General features: G+C 38.1%; 2 protein-coding genes across 10 annotated transcripts in view; one reads left to right on the forward strand and one right to left on the reverse strand.

The window, feature by feature from the left end:
* Positions 1-17533, reverse strand: part of LOC106505750 (uncharacterized) — a 742696-nt gene that overhangs the window by 718023 nt on the left and 7140 nt on the right. For 7 of the 8 annotated variants that reach the window (XR_014824344.1, XR_014824349.1, XR_014824345.1 and 4 more), the window contains exon 1: positions 13416-13604. The exons of the other annotated variant lie outside the window; for it this stretch is intronic. The gene's annotated coding sequence lies outside the window, so the exon portion shown is untranslated. Of the gene's footprint in view, positions 1-13415; positions 13605-17533 lie in introns of those variants that run through there. 8 annotated transcript variants of the gene reach the window in all.
* Positions 1-17533, forward strand: part of KCNMB2 (potassium calcium-activated channel subfamily M regulatory beta subunit 2) — a 313395-nt gene that overhangs the window by 284386 nt on the left and 11476 nt on the right. Inside the window, exon 5 of one of the 2 annotated variants that reach the window (XR_014824341.1) lies at positions 13445-13915. Coding sequence is in view for 1 of the 2 variants with exons in the window: in XM_084990363.1 (XP_084846489.1) it covers positions 13445-13516 (72 nt within the window). In the remaining variant the exon portion in view is untranslated. Of the gene's footprint in view, positions 1-13444; positions 16991-17533 lie in introns of those variants that run through there. The other variant, XM_084990363.1, reaches the window with a different exon arrangement.

Here is a 17533-nt window from a genome sequence, read left to right on the forward strand (position 1 = left end):
GTGACCAGAGCCTGCGTGTTGTTATGAGCTGAATTGCATCTCTCATTTTAAAATCCATACATTGACATTCTAACCTCCAGTACCTCAGAACATGACTGTACTTAGAGAGCCTTTAAAGGTGGTTTTTACAGTGAAATGTGGTCATCAAGGTGGGCCCTAATCTGATATGACAGATTTCTTTATAATAAGAGGAATCTGGACACAGACAGAGACAGAGGGCAAACCATGTGAAGACATCTTCATCTCTAAGCCAAGGAGAGAGGCCTCTGAAGAAACCAACCCAGCTGACACCTCATTCTAGTACTTCTGGCCTCCAGAAATGTGAGAAAGTAAATTTCTGTTGTTGAAGCCCTCCAGCCTATGGTACTTTATGATGGCGGCCCTACCACACTAGCATGGGGATCTACACAAGGAGTAAGCCTAAAAGTCTGTCTGGGACCAGTTTATGACTTGATGTTATGCCTAAGAATTGACAATTTATCCTGAAATCATGGAAGGCTTTCAAGCAGGCAACTGACATGATCTGGTTTGCATTTTTTTTTAGTGTGTCATGTGTATTGGGTTTAAACCTACCTTGACCCTAGTCATCTGCTGACACTGGGCTTGCTAGCCTCCAGCCGTGGTTGTGATTTTAAATATTCCATGACAGCAGGTACAGCTGTGATAAAACAGTTATTCTTTAACTCTCTGATATTTGTCATGGGTTAGTAGACAGCTTGTCTTATTAACATGTTTTAAAAGCCTGTACTCTCTGCACCTGGGTCAAACATGATTATTTCATATTCGCTGAATAAAATTCCCTAAGTGCCTAAGTGACTCTAAGGTAGAAGTTCAGCAAAAGGGGAGGCACATTAACTCTTTCAGGTCACTAGGCTACCATTTAATGTATTATTGCAAATGCACTTTCAAATAAATAACAGGTTGTAAGAGGCATGGAGACAATTAGCCTCCTTAAGCTGATTTAAAAAAAAAAAAAAAAAAAGACAGGCAGCTCTGAGCTGTAAGCTGGATGAGGATGATGTAAGGAGGCTTTAAAACAAAAATAGACCAGAAAATTTACATGCAAATGAGAACTGTCATCTTGGGAGTCAATTTGCTTATTCTAAAAACCCTTTCAGCTACTTAGTATACTTTAGAAACCTCCTTCTGGACTTGCCTTCAGAGCTGGGTGATGAGACTCCCAGTTCTCGGGCCTCACTGGAGATCCACTTACAGTCAATAGAAGGGAGAACTTGTTCCCTCTGAGGAACAAAGGCCTCACCTCTAGGCTTCCTGGAGGCACAGTCTCCCTGGGCTAGGACAGCCATGCTTTTGAGGGGATGGAGGACATTTACCTGTACCTGCACCTGGAAACTGGTTGGAGAGCCCTTGAAGAATAAGGAGTCCTGGTGTTTATTTGGCATCTTCTATGGCATGCTGCTTTCTTAATTTCCATAGTAACTATGCCTTAGGGAAGGCCAGGTGGTAAGGAAGACACAGAAGGATATGAAGAAGTTTCCTGAACAACAAGATAACGGATATACCATGGTGCCTGATGAGAAGGAAAATGTTACCCCTTCTGAATCCCTAACTGCCAGCTAATGAGTATAATCCACTGTTCGAAACTTGTTACTTGACTTTCCTCCAGAGTTTCCTCCATACGCTTGTCCTCCTTTCTATACATCTTTAAACCCTGCTTCTTCTCTCAGGTCTGTTCAAATGCAATTTCCTTTGTTAAGTCATCCCTGAACTCCCAAAGAGCCTTTCTCTAAACTCCCCTAGCCTCTCTTTTGTCTTTAAAATATGGTTATCTAAAGTCTTCTACTAAAGGATGATCTTCTTAAGTCAGTAATTTTGGCATCCCTCCAACTCCTAAATGAATGCCTAAAACAGAATACAAAAGCTTCTTAATCAACTGAGAAAGAAAAAGAAATTCATAGTAGTTTTCAGTATCTTAGTTCAGGCTATGGTAAAAATACTTCAGATCAGGTGGCTTAAACAATAGAAATTTATTTCTTACTGCTCTGGAAGCTGCGAAGTTAGAGATCAGGGCACCAGTATGGTCAGACTCTTGTGAGAGCTCTCTTCCCAGTTTGCAGACAATGATCTTCTTGCTGGGTCCTCATAAGGCAGAAAGAGACAGATCTGGAGTTCCCATCATGGCAAAGTGGTTAACAAATCTGACTAGGAACCATGGGGTTGCGGGTTTGATCCCTGGCCTTGCTCAGTGGGTTAAGGATCTGGCGTTGCCTTGAGCTGTGTTGTAGGTCTCAGACGTGGCTCGGATCCCGTGTTGCTGTGGCTCTGGCATAGGCCAGCAGCTACAGCTCCAATTAGACCCCTAGCCTGGGAACCTCCATACGCCACAGGAGCAGTCCTAGAAAAGGCAAAAAGACAAAAAAAAAAAAAAAAAGAGAGAGAGAGACAGATCATCTCTCTTTCTCTTCTCATAAGGACACTAATCCCCATTCATTAGAGTTCCAACTTCTTGACTTAATTACTTGGCAAAGACCCCATCTCCTAATATTGTTATATTAGGATTATTATGCTCCAACACATGAATTGGGGGGGCACATATTCAGTCAATGTAATACTCTCCAATTATTAGCACAAAGGGTAGGAACAGACTATAATAGCTTGAGATCAAGACTCAGACAGAAGCAAAAGAATAGATCAAGCAAAAAGGCTGTGAAGCCATGAGGAAACAGCATGGCACAGATTCTGAGTCAGAGAGGCATACTCAAACCAAAACCAACAACAGAATACAGAACACAGAAATAAAAGCAACTTGATGGCAAAGCAAATTTCTACTTTAGGATCCAAGTCCCTTTGTCATCTAGAAGACATGACAGCAACTAGTTATATTCCAAATGTCATCTTCATATGGCAGTCACTTAGAATTTAGAATATATTTTCCCATAGAAGTAATGCTAAAATGGAAATAAATTACCCAGATTGCCTGAAATTCATAACATACCTGAAGGACACAACAAACAGAACTATTTCAACTGGCCAATTTATAGAATAAATAAATGCTTTGAAAACTAAGACGAAGTTTCCAATTTGGGCTAACATGGAGAAAGCCCAATGTCTCTCCCATGAATTACAAGTAAAAACTCTGGAACAAAATCATAAAGCAACTATCTGAAGACTGAAAAGTTAATAATAGTATATTAAATGATCAGAGAAATCAAAACTTGGGGAATGATCAATATGGTACTGCATTTCCTAGAGTTTTCTTTTCCTTTCCTGTACTTCCTTATATAGACCCTAAGGCTGTTTCAATCACCAAACTTCATAGCAAGTTAAAATAGAAAAAAAATCTCCAAGAACAACTTTCTCTTTCTAGAGGACCAGAGATGGAAGTGGGAGCCTATGTGACAGAGTATAGGCAAAATCCTTCTTTTTTTTTTTTTTCTTTTTTTTTTCCCCCTCTACTCTCCTGGCCCTTCTGGGAAGCAAATTCATAGGCAGCACCCCTATGGTGAGGCAGTATGCAAGCACCTAAAACTCTGAAGGAAAATCTTCTCTTTGACAGGAGAAACTTGGAAATAAGGCTGATGTGCTCCAAATAGTGTAGGGAGAATCCCTGTCATATTCCTCTCTTGTTTTATCTAGCTGTTTCATCCCTGAGGCAGATTTGGCTGAGGGAAGTGTATGACAATGCAGGGAAGATTTAAAAAAAAAAAAAGAACCAGCTTTGTAACCAGATGCTTACGAAAGGGAGTATCTTAGACCTGCAGGGTTTCAGAGCTGGAGAGAGGAGCGAAAACCCCCTAAATCTGAGCATGATGTTCTGGGTTCCTACATGAGCTATGCATGTGTGGAACTGATCCAAAGCAGAACAGCAAAGGCTTTGAGAATGCACCCAAAGAGTAGACCACTGCTTAGGTCCCAGACTGGCCCATGGTGGAACAAGCATAGCTTGCTCAGGGCTCCTTCTCCCTCATCCGCTGCAGGTCTCAAATGGGGATGGGCCACTGGAAAGGTTTTGAAAACTTAATTGACATCAGATCCATAGCCCATGGAAGATGGATTAGGACACTGAACCAGGTTGACTGTTGACTTTCTTCAGAGAATATTACTGGGACCCAAAGACCAAGAACCTTATAATACAATATTCAAAATGTCCAGGACATAATATAACATTAATCAAAATCTCAACAATTCTCAAGGCAAAAGACAGTCAAAGGGTGGCAATCCAGTGACAACCAGATATTAGAATTACCAGCTATTGTAACTATCATCCATGAAGGAAGGACAAATTCTCTCAAATGAATGGGAAGACAGATGTACACACCAAAGAAATAGAAACCATAAAAACAGCAATAAATGCAAGTTTCAGAATTAAAGAACAGATTAACTAAAACAAAATGTTAATAAGATGGACTCAATAGCAAAACATAAATAATAGTGAAGAAACCTGAATACAGATCTAAAGAAACAACCTAAACAACGGAGATTAATGGAAAGAGATTGTGAGAAAATGAACAGAGCTTTAAGAATTTGTCAAAACAATCTCAAAATTCTAGTATCCAGTCATAAAAGTCCCAACAGAAAAAAAAAAAAAAAAACAGATTTAGGGAAGAAAATATTTTAAGAAAGAATGGTTAAACTTTCCCCAAATTTAAAGATAGATTAATTTACATAATCAAGAAGCTCAGTGAACCCAAATAGGAGGAACTCAGAGAATAACAATTCTATATACATCATAATCAAGTTGTTGAAAACCAATTTTTTCTAGAAAAAAATTTTTGAAAAAGCCAAAGTAAAATAAGTTAAATATATGGAAACAATGATTCAAATGACAAAAAGTTTATCAGAAACCATAGGAGGACAAAATCCAGTGGAACATATCCCTCATAAATATAGGGGGGAGAAAAGACATTCTCAGATGAAGGAAAACTAAGATAATTCATCATCTTTCTAAAAGAAATACTAAAAGAATCTTCTCAGGCAACAGGGAAATCATTAAGAGAAAGAAACTTGGAATTTCAGGAATTAAAAAAACATAAGTGATAAATATCTAGGTAAAAAAATAAACTGTACTTCTCCTTTTTTGTTCTTTAAAATATCTATGACCATTGGAGTTCTGTTGTGGTGCAGCAGGTTAAGGATCCTGCATTGTCGCTGTAGCAGCTCCAGTCACTGCTGTGGTGCAGGGTCAATTCCTGGCCCAGAAACTTCCACATGCCACAAGTGTGGTCTATCTAAGACTGTTGAAAGCAAAAAACAGTAACACTGCCTAGTGGGGTTTAAAATTACGTAGATGTTGGAGTTCCTGTTGTGGCTCAGTGGATAATGAATCCAACTAGGAACCATGAGCTTGTGGGTTCGATCCCTGGCCTCATTCAGTGGGTTAAGGATCCAGCGTTGCCGTAAGCTGAGTTGTAGGTCTCAGACATGGCTCGGATCCAGAGCTGCTGTGGCTCTGGCGTAGGCCGGCAGCTACAGCTCTGATTAGACCCCTAGCCTGGGAACCTGCATATGCAGCAGATGCAGCCCTAGAAAAGACCAAAAAAAAAAAAATTATGTAGATGTCATATATATGTCATCTGTAACACAAAGAATTCAAATAATCCAAAAGAAGTTAGGAAAGGAAAACAGAAAAATGAAAAATAGAGGGGATAAATAGTAAACAAATTAAAAACTGGCAGACCTACATTAAACGAACATCAAAAATTACATTGAAAGCAAATGGTCTAAACATACAAATTAAAATATAGATTGTCAGAGCAGATAAAATATAAGACCTATAGAGTGAAAGCAAAACAATGGCAAAATATCTACAACAGAAATACTATTCAAAAGAAAGCCAGGGGGTCGAGGGAATGACTCAAATTTCAGGCTGATAGTATTACCTACTTAAAATATCTCTGATGAAATCCACTGGGCTAGCCTCTGACCATCCTCTGTTAACATGAAATTTTTAATGAAATCTTACCCTAACAGCTTACCTAATTTATTACTGCCCACTCTCATTGGAGAGAGAAAAATGGTGGGGTAAAAGGTAGAAGTGTCTCATGATAGACAGTTTTTTCCATGTTCAAGTCAAAACTGAAAATGTCATGAAAAGAGACTCGAGGGCTTGCTTTTACATACAGGGTATCAACTGAGACTATTGGCACTTGGCTATTTTCATGTAGTTGACTCTTGAGGGCTGGATAATCCAAGACCATGTGGTGATAATAAAGGCTACATAAAAATTTCCCTCTTCCTCCTCTACCTCTCTCCCCCTCTGCCTCTACTACACATACTCCTTTAAGCCCCAACAGTAACAGAGCATTTAAGGCTCTATAATTATAGACACTCACTATGTATTCCTGTACTCAGGCACAGAACTAAAGAAAATTATATATTTTTAAAAATCTGTCTGGTTCTGCAATGCCCTGCTTTGAAAGAGTTAAACACTGTCTTTATATGAAGGAAACATATGTGATTTCAGAGTGAAATAAGAGCTGTATTTGTGTTCAAATGATTTCTATCACCTTTTATGTTTTTTATAATTTTATCATGGTATCAACACTTAACATGAGACCTACCATCTTAATAAATGTTTCAGTGTATGTACTGTTGACTATGGATTAAAAAAAAAAAAAAGGAAGCCAGGGGGACTATATTAACATCAAACAAAAGCAAAATTTTAGAATATGGAAAGTTACCAGGGATAAAAAGGTAATTACAGAATTGTTAAAGAGTCAATTCATACCAAGAAGACATAGCAATACTAAGTTTCTATGCACCTGAATACAGACCTTGAAAATAACAAAAACAACAGCTGACAGAACTGTAAGGAGAAATAGAGAAATCCACATTTTATCTGGAATTTTCAACATTTGTGTCTCAATAATCAAAAGAAAAATCAATAAATAAAAAAAAAATTTTTAAAAGGAAGAACCGAATACCATCACATGACTGGACTGATTTAAGTAACATTTATCAAACACTCCACTCGACAACAAAAGAATATATATTCTTACAAAACACATGAAACAATCACCAATATAAACCATTTTCCACCTTGCAACATGAATCTTAAGAAATTTAAAAGATCTGAAATAATACAAAATATTTCTTCTTACCATAATGGAATTAAACTAGAAATCATAACATAGTTGTCTGAAAAAATGCCCAAATATTAGGAAATTAAACAATATACTTCTAAATAATCCATGGGTCAAATAAGGATTCTCAAAGCAAATTAGAAAATATTTGAACTAAATTAAAATACAACTCATCAAAATTTGAGGGGTACAGCTAAAACAGTGCCTAGAGGGGAAATTTATAGCATTAAGTGCTAATATTAGAAAAGGAAAAGGATCTTGAATCAATAAGGTACATTTCCACTAAATAAATTAGAAAATAAGAGCAAACTAAACCCCAAGCAAGTAGAAGAAAATAATTACAATATCATAAACCAGTAAAAGTGGAAAAAGAAAACAAAACTAATGAAACTAAAGTTGGTTCTATAAAGTAATCAATACAATTGATAAACATCTAGCCGGACAGATCAACTTTTTTTAAAAGATATTTATATCACGAAAAAAAAGAGGATATATCACCATAAACCTCAGGGACATTAAAAGGAAAAAAAGGAATAATAAAAATGACTCCACAGATATAAATTTAATAACATTAATAAAATCAAGCAATTCTTTGAAAGATTCAAATGACCCAACACCTACTCAAAAAGAAATAAATAACCTGAGTATTCTTCTATCTACTAAAGAAATTGAATCTGTAATTAAAATCCTCCTGACAAAACTCCAGATCAAAATGCTTTTACTAATGAATTCTATCAATTGATTTTTAAAAGATGCAAAGAAAAATTCAATGAAGAAAGAATAATCTTTACAACAAATGCTGCTGGAACAATCAACATATATATATATACACTGTCTTGTTAGGGCTGCATCTGCAGCATATGGAGGTTCCCACGCTAGGGGTCTAATTGGAGCTACAGCTGCCGGCCTACGCCAGAGCCAAAGCAACACCAGATCAGAGCTGTGTCAGTGACCTACACCACAGCTCATGGCAACGCCGGATCCTTAACCCACTGAGTGAGGGCAGGGATTGAACCCACAACCTCATGGTTCCTAGTAGATTTGTTTCTGCTGCGCCACAATGGGAACTCCTATATTTTTTTAAAAAAGGGATCAACCTATATCTCACACTTCACACAAAAATTAACTCAAAATGCATCCTAGACCTAAATGTCAACCAGAAAACTCTAACACTTATGAAGAAAACACAGGAAAAAAATCCTTCTGATCTTGAGTTACACTGAGCTTTTAGACACAATACAAAAACATGATCCATAAAAAAAAAAAAAATAACCCTAATGAATTAATATTCATCAAAGCTAAAAACTTTTTGTTTGGTTAAAGATACTATTAAGAGAATGAAAATAGAAGGTACACAGTGGGAGAAAATATCTGCATATCACATACCTAATAATGGAATTGGGAATATATAAAAAGCACTTGAAACTCAACAAGAAAATAAAAAATATCAATATTTCACAAAAGAAGATGTACAAACAAAAAAGCAAATGAAAAGACATTAGACAGTAGGGAAACGCAAAGTAAAATCACAAAAAAGATTACTACATTCCTAAGATAATTGTTTGTTTGTTTGTTTTTGGTGGAGCAACTAGAACTGACACATTGCTAGTGGGAATGCAAGCAAAATGGTATAGCTATTGAAGAAAACAATTTGGCAGTTTTTCATAAAGATAAACATACTATATGACTCAAAATACCAGTCCTAACATTTACACAAGAAAGCTGAAAATTTATGTTCAAAAAAACCCTTTAAAACATGGTTTTAAATATTCTAAAGGGTTTTAATACTTGGTACAGCAGGAGGGCATTTGGCAGGACAAGGGAACTTTTCTGTACCCTGCTTGTGATGGTCCATACATGATTTTTGCATTTGTCTAAATTTTTAAATTAAAAAATATTATGAAACAAAAAAAGGGAAATAAATTTCAAATGGAACATATCCTCTACTTCTCTGTTTCTTACTTCAGCATCAACGATTTCCAGAAACAGATCTGAATACCATTTTAGTGGGAAGGGCAGAATGAGGAGGGACTGGGCTGGCCTTTCTGCACTCTCCATCTCTATATTTTTATAATAAAAGATTTTTCAGCTCATTTACTCTTTTTCCTAATAGTCCTTAAAACAGAACCAGTGATCCACTGTCTCTATAAGAGAAGGAAAAAGAAAAGCTTACCCTGTTTGCACGGGCAAATCCTTCCTAAATAGGCTATTTTTAAATCAAGTATATACTGATATATTTCTTTCACTGCACCTGAAAAAACTTGACTCCATCTAAGTAAAAATTTAGTTCTGCTATTCAAAAATTTTAAAATACATTGCTACTTAAACAACTTTAAAAAAACTCTTGTTGGTCCTAAATGCTTCTTTTATTTTTCAATCTATTGTATTTCGTGTATTTCCACAAGTTACCTAAGTCTTCTTTGAATGAGTAGGATAATTGTTTTTCAGCTTTAATTACTTGCTCCTTGTGTTTACCAGCCATTTATGTGCCTGCATTTCCTATTATCTATTTGGCTACCTTAATCATACTTTCTTACAACCATAATTTTCTATTATACAGAAAAAGAAATTGTTTCTGCTGTCTTTTTATTATTTTAAATAGGTTTGGGTGCAGTAAAATCAGATTTCCTTGGTTTAAAATATTTTATTGTTTTGTCATAGCACTGAATATTCACTGGGCACAACTCCAGAATGGATTAAAAACACTGCTACAATAGTTGTTTTAGCTAGCCTGAATGTTCTAAAAATTGACATTCTTAATATCTCTCATACAAAGCTTCAATCCACAAATCAGACTAATCAATGAGAGGCAGTTTGGGTCAGATTATATTATCTATGCCTTAGACCTTGCAAAAACCACAGAGTTGATATACTATGAAAGGGACCTGATAAAAATAGAATTGGAGTTACCTCTCATGACTTGAAGCAGAAAAACCTAGAGGGAGAAATAAAATCTTTCCCTAAACCTAACATAGAAATGAAAGAGAAAGCTCATAAGACATAAAGACATTGTCTCAAATATAAATTCTGATTTAGAATGTTGAAAGCCAAAATTAGCACAGAAAAACAATGGATAAACTGGAAAAGAGTTGGAGAAAAAGCTATATAACTGAAATTGCCTCTAAATCTTTCTTTTTATTAACATACTAAGCTTAGAGAGGAATCAATACTTTCCCTTAAATCAAAGGTATATGTTGAAAGGCTATTCCTTTTCAGAAGTTCTTGAGAACTGATTGGCAGGTAGGTTTAAAGGCAAAGCATTTGCTAACTTGCTCTCCCCACATCCTGCCCTTCTGACTCCACTTTGGACATGTCATCCTTCTTTGTGCCATCACCTTAACCTCGGGCTGTGCTCAGAAATCACTAACACTGGCACTTACTCTGTTGCCCTGTTATTCTGACAGACTCTTCAGTTACCTCACTGAATATCCATATAAGGCATGATATTCAATTATCAAAAACAATAAATATAACACTACTACCAATCAGTGCTATTTATTCATTCATTCATTTAACAAATAGGTTTTGAGCTGCTTTTATGTATGCTGCCTCTGCCAAGAGCAAGAGATATGATAAAAAAGAAAGAAAGAATTAATGTTCTCATGGACTATAAAGTCTGGGATGGAAAAGAAACTTTAAAAAATAATTGCACAAATAATTATTAGTTGTGATATACATTCTGAAAGAAAAGTGCAGGGATAAACAGAGTATATAACAGAAGAACTCCTTTGTCTGGGAAAGCTAAGAATTCCCTAAAGAAATGTCATTCATTGAAATCGGCACAACACTGTAAATCAATGATACTTTAGTAAAATAAATAAATGTTACTTTTTTAAAAAAAGAAGTGTCATTCAACAGTGTAACTATACTGTGACCTAAAGAAGGAAACAGGTGGGAGAAGAATTGGCATGTGGAACAGGAGAGGAGGAAGTAGAGGGAGCTAAGTACCAAGACATTGACCTATGTTATCTTATTATACATGCAAAATGAGAACTTGACATGTAGTCAGAGGAAATAGGTTTCTGACCCAGCTTTGCCATGTAGCTGCCATACGACCTTGGGTAATTCACTTAATCTTTCCTATCTCTATAAAGTGAGGATAATAATTAACTGTTCTATAAATTTCACATTGTTGAAAATGCTCTCAATTAGCATATCAATTGGCATAGAAAATACATTCTGTAATTTTTTAATGGTTTCAGTCAAAATTCTGCCAAGTTTTGTAAGGGCATGAGCGTTTGTGGCATAAAAAAAAAGCCAGTCATATAGCTTCTACTTTTTTCATTTCATTGGATTCAGGCTTCCATTTAGGAGATATCCTTCAGCTGAGAGCTAGCTTATCCTCAAAAGTTTCTTTCCTTTCTTCTTAGGAGGTGGTAAGTAGTTTTAAAATGAAAACAGGGAGTTCCCATCATGGCTCAGTGGTTAATGAACCCAACACGCTAGGGATTTGATCCCTAGCCTTACTCAGTGGGTTAAGGATATGGCGTTGCCATAAGCTGTGGTATAGGTCGCAGACACGGCTCAGAACCCACGTTGCTGTGGCCCTGGCCCTGGCCCTGGCGTAGATTAGACTCTAGCCTGGGAACTCCATATGCCACCAATGCGGCCCTAAAAGACAAAAAGACAAAAAAAAATGGCTTTGATTATGTTAAGGTATGTTCCCTCTATACCCATTTTGGTAAGAGTTTTGATCATGAATGGATGTTGTCAAATAATAAAAATAAAATTTTAAAAAGACAAAAAAATTAAAATAAAATAATGAAAACAGGACCAAAGTGTCATGAAATAGAAGGATTTAGACAAAGTAGACTCCTTCCTAAAGAAATTCAAAGTTTAATTTTAGACTGCCACATGGCCAGGAAGACTTATGTGTCCAAGCTACTCTGAATCTTAAATATTAGAGACTATCTGCAAAGAGAAAAAGATGGTTGGAGGCATAAACTATAATTCACATTTTTCCTAGAATTAGATTGATGATACATGTCAAGGAATGCTAGGCAGGTACTAAATAGCAGATATGGAATAGTGATAAACTTAAGAACCTTCAACTGAGGCTTTGATAGGAGAAGTTAAACTTAATGGACTGATGTTCCTCCATTCAAATAATGATTGAAAACATTCAAAATAATGATGACAAGACTAACACGTTTACCTGTCCATAGGCCAAGATTCCAAAAGACCATAGGACATAGCCAACAACCCAGAGCAACCTCCATTACAAGAATGAGACACTGAAAAAGCTACTAGTTTTACAAAGCAGATGCATCTCCTTTATGTCACCTCAGCAACAGCATTAATCTTTTTGCTTTGTATAGAATATTCAAAATTGCTTCCTGAGTGACTGGCTATTCCACAAAAATTCCAGAGAGATGAACCCTTTCACCTCTAGCTGCCTAGCCTGAATCAGTAGTGCCTGAAATTTACTACCATTTAGAAGCCAAGTGTTGACCTATGTGAAATGAAAGGTTATAGAATATAAAGCCACATAAGCAGGTTTCAACAGCTCAGGGTGACATTTGCGTCAGTAATGCAAATGGAACAGGCATGGAAAGGGTTACATCTCTCTGGCTGGGTATTTATTTTTAAAACAAATACCAGAAGGAAATCTGACAGGCCATAATTACAAAGTAGATGAAAGAGAAGGATTATTTGATGTTTCAGGGATCACATGACTCACTGTCCGGGCACCAGCTGTGCCTACACTTTGTAAAATGTTTAATGCATGAGGCCCCCTATGCACATACATGCTGTCGCGATCTCTGCTCTCCCTTTCTCTCACTCTGTATTCTACCCTCCACACACACACACACACACACACACACACACACACACACACACACACGCCCCGCCCCGCCCCAGTGCCCCAGAGCAACCAGTTGCTTTTTTTCTTCCTGGTGACTCTATATTCTCTTTCTTAATATCCTCTCTCACTTGTAACATTCTGACTTTCCTGAACTGTAAGGGTGACGTTTCAGCTATTATAATACTAAGAAGAATGAATCAGGGGGGAAAAGAAAAAAAAAAAAAAACTAAATGCCCATCTTGATCCTTTCATTATCTTCTTGAAAGGGGGTTTCCACCTCCACATTGTACCTCTGCATCAATGGATCCTGATGCTTATCTCAGTAGGTGGGAGCTGCTAGACAAAAAGGCCAGGAGAACCTTGTCACATCAAAGTCCATTAGCAATTCCTAGGAAATGGAAGTCCCCCTATGGTGCAATGGGTTAAGGATCCTGCGTTGCCACAAGTATGATGCAGGTTTAATCCCTGGCCGGGAACTTCCCCCAAGGTCTGACTGCAGCCAAAAAACAAAACAAAACAAAACAATTCCTGGGAAATAAAAATAAATCTGGGTAATAAAGTCTAACCTTTTCTTTTTCCTTTGTGCTTCCTCTAGTTCCACTCATTCGCAAGGTACCTCGGGCAGAGGGCTTCCACCTGGCATTTCAGACCAGAGTTTCTCCAGTGAACCCGCTGCATAGACCTCAGCTCCCAGGATCGCAGGCCGAAGCTCTGGCTCCACACCTCAATACAACATGGCGGCAGCCCCGTGTAGCGACGCTTCACCCGCCAGGCACTTCAACTAGAGCCAGGAGCAGCCCAGCTGCGCCTGCGCCTATGCCTGCACCTGCGCAATAAGAACTCGGCCCCTACATGACCCTTACACCCTGCGGCTGAGGAGGTCGCAATATGGCAGCTCAGCCTTTGGGCTTTGGGTTAAGTGTGTGCCCTAGAGCCAAGCTTCCCCCTCTCCATTCTCTGATCAAAGAAGAAGGCTTTGCCTTGCCTCAGAAGTGAACATGGGCTTGTTCTCTTGGCGGGAGCAGCGACACCAGTCAGGACTTCTGTTGGCATTGGGCTCAAAAGGGTCAGTAAGTAATAACTTGGCCAGTGGAAAACCATTGAACCAGCACTGTATTCAGACACACCCCTGTTTCATTGAAACTTTTTTTTTAACTAAAACTAACTTCAAGTATCATTTAAAGAATCACATGCTGTTTTTTTAATAGGCTTCTAAAGACTAGAGCTTCAAAGAGGAATAATTTATATGACAATTGAAGTATCTTCATCCACAAATATTGTCTAAACAGAATGGCGAGAGAGAGATGGAGATAGAAGGAGGGAGAGAGAGAGCATGAGAGAGATCTCCAGTATCCCTGCTTGCTGATGGTTTTCTGTTTGAGAATGAAATTCATAGGTAGAAACAATCTGGTGACCTTGGACAATGCCACCTATCAAAACCTCAGTACACACTAAATCAAGACAACTTTAAGCATAATCAAATGACTTCCTATTTTATTTAGTGTCTAATGCTCAAATCCTCCCACAAATGTATGGTAACAGTGTTCTCCGTTTACTGAAGTAAGCATTTGCAAGAAATTCTCAGTCTACTTCCCCACCCCATTACAAAATCTACCCCGGGGGAAAAACTTTCATGCTACATTGACTCTTGCAAAAAAAACTAAGTTCTGTGACACTCAACACCCAATACCCAACAGCTGCAGGCCCCCCCTCCGGAGGGGGGGGGCAACTGACTGAGAACGTAGACACCTAAGAGTTGGAAGTCAACCTGGTTCCCACTTAGGGTAAGGAAGGCTCTAGTATACAGAAATCCCAGCCTTTCCTGAGAAAAGAATCCATTCCCAGAGTGTCTCACACACACTCAGATTGGGGCACTAAAGCATAGATCAATTGTTGGCCTTAAGGTCCATATCTAGTACAGTTCCCTCAAATCCTGGAAAATACATGCTTCTGCACTGAAGTTTCCCTCCCAATCTCAGAAGAGTTGAAGGGGTCCAGGTGACTTGTTTTGTCTCATTAGCCCGCCTGCACTCACTAGCTAATGAAGAAAGATCACCTGGAAATACAGGGCAATTGCTAGCCTACCTTCAGGAAACTCTACAGCTCCACAGCCCCCACTGGATGAAGTTCCTGGGCCTGATCCTGTTACTGCTTGTACTGTAATTTGAAACATACTCACTGGCAGAGGCCAGTGAGTTTTCCCTCCCCTCTCCCCATCACTATATTCTAAGACTTCTGGAATTCCCACATTCCTCAGAGCATATCCAACATGAGGACACTGGCCAGGGGTACCCAGACCTCCCCACTACAATTCAACATTTCCACTTTCTATTCACTGCATCACTCCTACACTCAAAAAAAAGATCAATGGTCCCTATCAATTTTTATTAGATCCAGTTTAATTTTACTGACTTTTAAGGTCTTTCATAAATGGGCCTTCCCACCTGGCCAGCCTGACTCATCACAATTTGGACGGCTCTAGTCAGGCCTATCCCCTCACAATCTGAGACAGTTACCCTCATTCTGAAGATTTTCCAGATCTGTATCCCAGAGCAATGCTGAAAATTTTTCTCCTGGAAAATTTTGTAGGATGTTTCAGTGATGGAGGTGATAATTATAAATAAGTCCTTTTAAAGTTATTGTTTGAATTGTGAATCAAGGAGAAAAATTTGACTACTTGAATGTAATTCATTTAATTAGTTGGAAGAGGATATTTCTTTTTAGATAATGTAATAACTGCCAGAGTGAGTTTGTTATTTGAAATGTGTGCTAGTGGGAATTAATAATAATTAATTATTATTATTATTAAATAATCACAAGTAATTTTTAACACAATGGCTCTCAAACTTTGGTCAACATCAGAATCTCTTGAAGGTCTTGTTAAAGCACACACTGCCTAGAGCCATCCCCCAGAGTTTCTGAATCAGTAAATCAGTAGTGAGAACAGATAATTTCCATATCTAAGTTCCTAGGTGATGCTGATGCTTCTGGTGGAGGAAACACACTTTGAGACCTAATGGCCTAGTGTTTACTATATCTCAAGCCATCTTCCACATTGTTTACCTATATTATTATATCATTTCATAGTTACACTAAAAGCCTAAGAGGTTGGCATTACAAATACATGCATTCTACAGATGAAGAGGTTAACTAACTTACCCAGAGACACTGCTAGTAAGCAGTGGAGAAAACATTCAAAACTAGGCCATCAGTTTTAGGTCCTGCTTGTTTCATCACAAGTGTTTCATATGTATTGATCGTGAAAGTGTCATTTGAAATAAGTAATCACATTTGTTCCTTCTATGAGCACAATATCTGTCCCCGAGGGATAAATCAGAGGCCACCCTTAAAGAGGTGACATTGTTCAAACAAAAATAGAAGTTACCTAGAGCAGATACATGAGGATTAGTCACCAGTATCTTTCTAAAGAAAAAAAGCCCAGCTTCCGTCCACTACTCAGTCTTTTGAAAAGCAACCTCACCTCTTCCAGAGGCCAGTGATGCTTTAGACATTTCTGCTGCAGAAAAAGCCCTCTATACTTCCCTCCAGCCGCCCCCCCCCAAAAAAATGACCTATGCACACTTATCAAGGCTTCAGTAGTTTCTAAAGCTTTCCAGGTGATTCTGATGTGCAGCCAAGTTTGATACCAATACTCTAGAACACCTGCTGGATCTCTCTAGCCCAGCCTGATGACTTCTCCGGTAATAAAGCTTTGACTGGTTTATTCCATCAGCCCTCAATGGACCACTGCATCTGCTGCACCCATTGAGCCAGCCTCTGCCTGGTTGACACAGACATCAGTTCTCTCTCATAATCCCTATACCCCCTCTAATATCTCCAGCCCTGTGAAGAATGTAATAGGTCTCTGAATTTGGAGCCCCACGTACAATTATATAATTATTTCTGCCTATTATGGTGGCAAAGGAGATTGGCAAAGAGAATATTTTGGAAAAATTCTCCCAATAGAGGAAAAGCCTACTTAATATGAAAACACTAGCAGGTGGAACCTATCCTTGTTTTGTCATGTTTAGTATTTTCACACTAGTTGTCTCCTTCTGATAGATCTTGACTCTCTGGTGTGAAACTCATAGCTTAAGATGTTCAGAAATACTTGTGAAATGCAAACAGTTAAAACTATTAACGGTGCCTTCCAGTCTTAATTTTTATATGCCAGAAAATGTGGGTTATATACCATTTACATAACATGTAGATTCTGCCCATTTCTAAAAACAATTTGAAGAAATATATAAAGATGTATATGAAGCCAAATAGCTGAAATAAACTTGAAATAACAATCACTAATCAGGAGTTCCCGTCGTGGCGCAGTGGTTAACGAATCCGACTAGGACCCATGAGGTTGCGGGTTCGGTCCCTGCCCTTGCTCAGTGGGTTAACGATCCGGCGTTGCCGTGAGCTGTGGTGTAGGTTGCAGACGCGGCTCGGATCCCGCGTTGCTGTGGCTCTGGCGTAGGCCAGTGGCTACAGCTCCGATTCAACCCCTAGCCTGGGAACCTCCATATGCCGCGGGAGCGGCCCAAGAAATAGCAACAATAACAACAACAACAATAACAACAAAAAGACAAAAGACAAAAAAAAAAAATCACTAATCATTAAAAAGATGAGAGAACAGTGAACTAGGAATTATGAATGAGTGACTTATATAACTGAGTATTAAATTTAGTTC

Source organism: Sus scrofa, chromosome 13, assembly GCF_054392235.1.
Source record: "Sus scrofa isolate SSC_HxYL_T2T_F1_AM1 chromosome 13, Sscrofa_HxYL_maternal_Yorkshire_Landrace_v2.0, whole genome shotgun sequence".
Lineage (NCBI taxonomy): Eukaryota > Metazoa > Chordata > Mammalia > Artiodactyla > Suidae > Sus > Sus scrofa.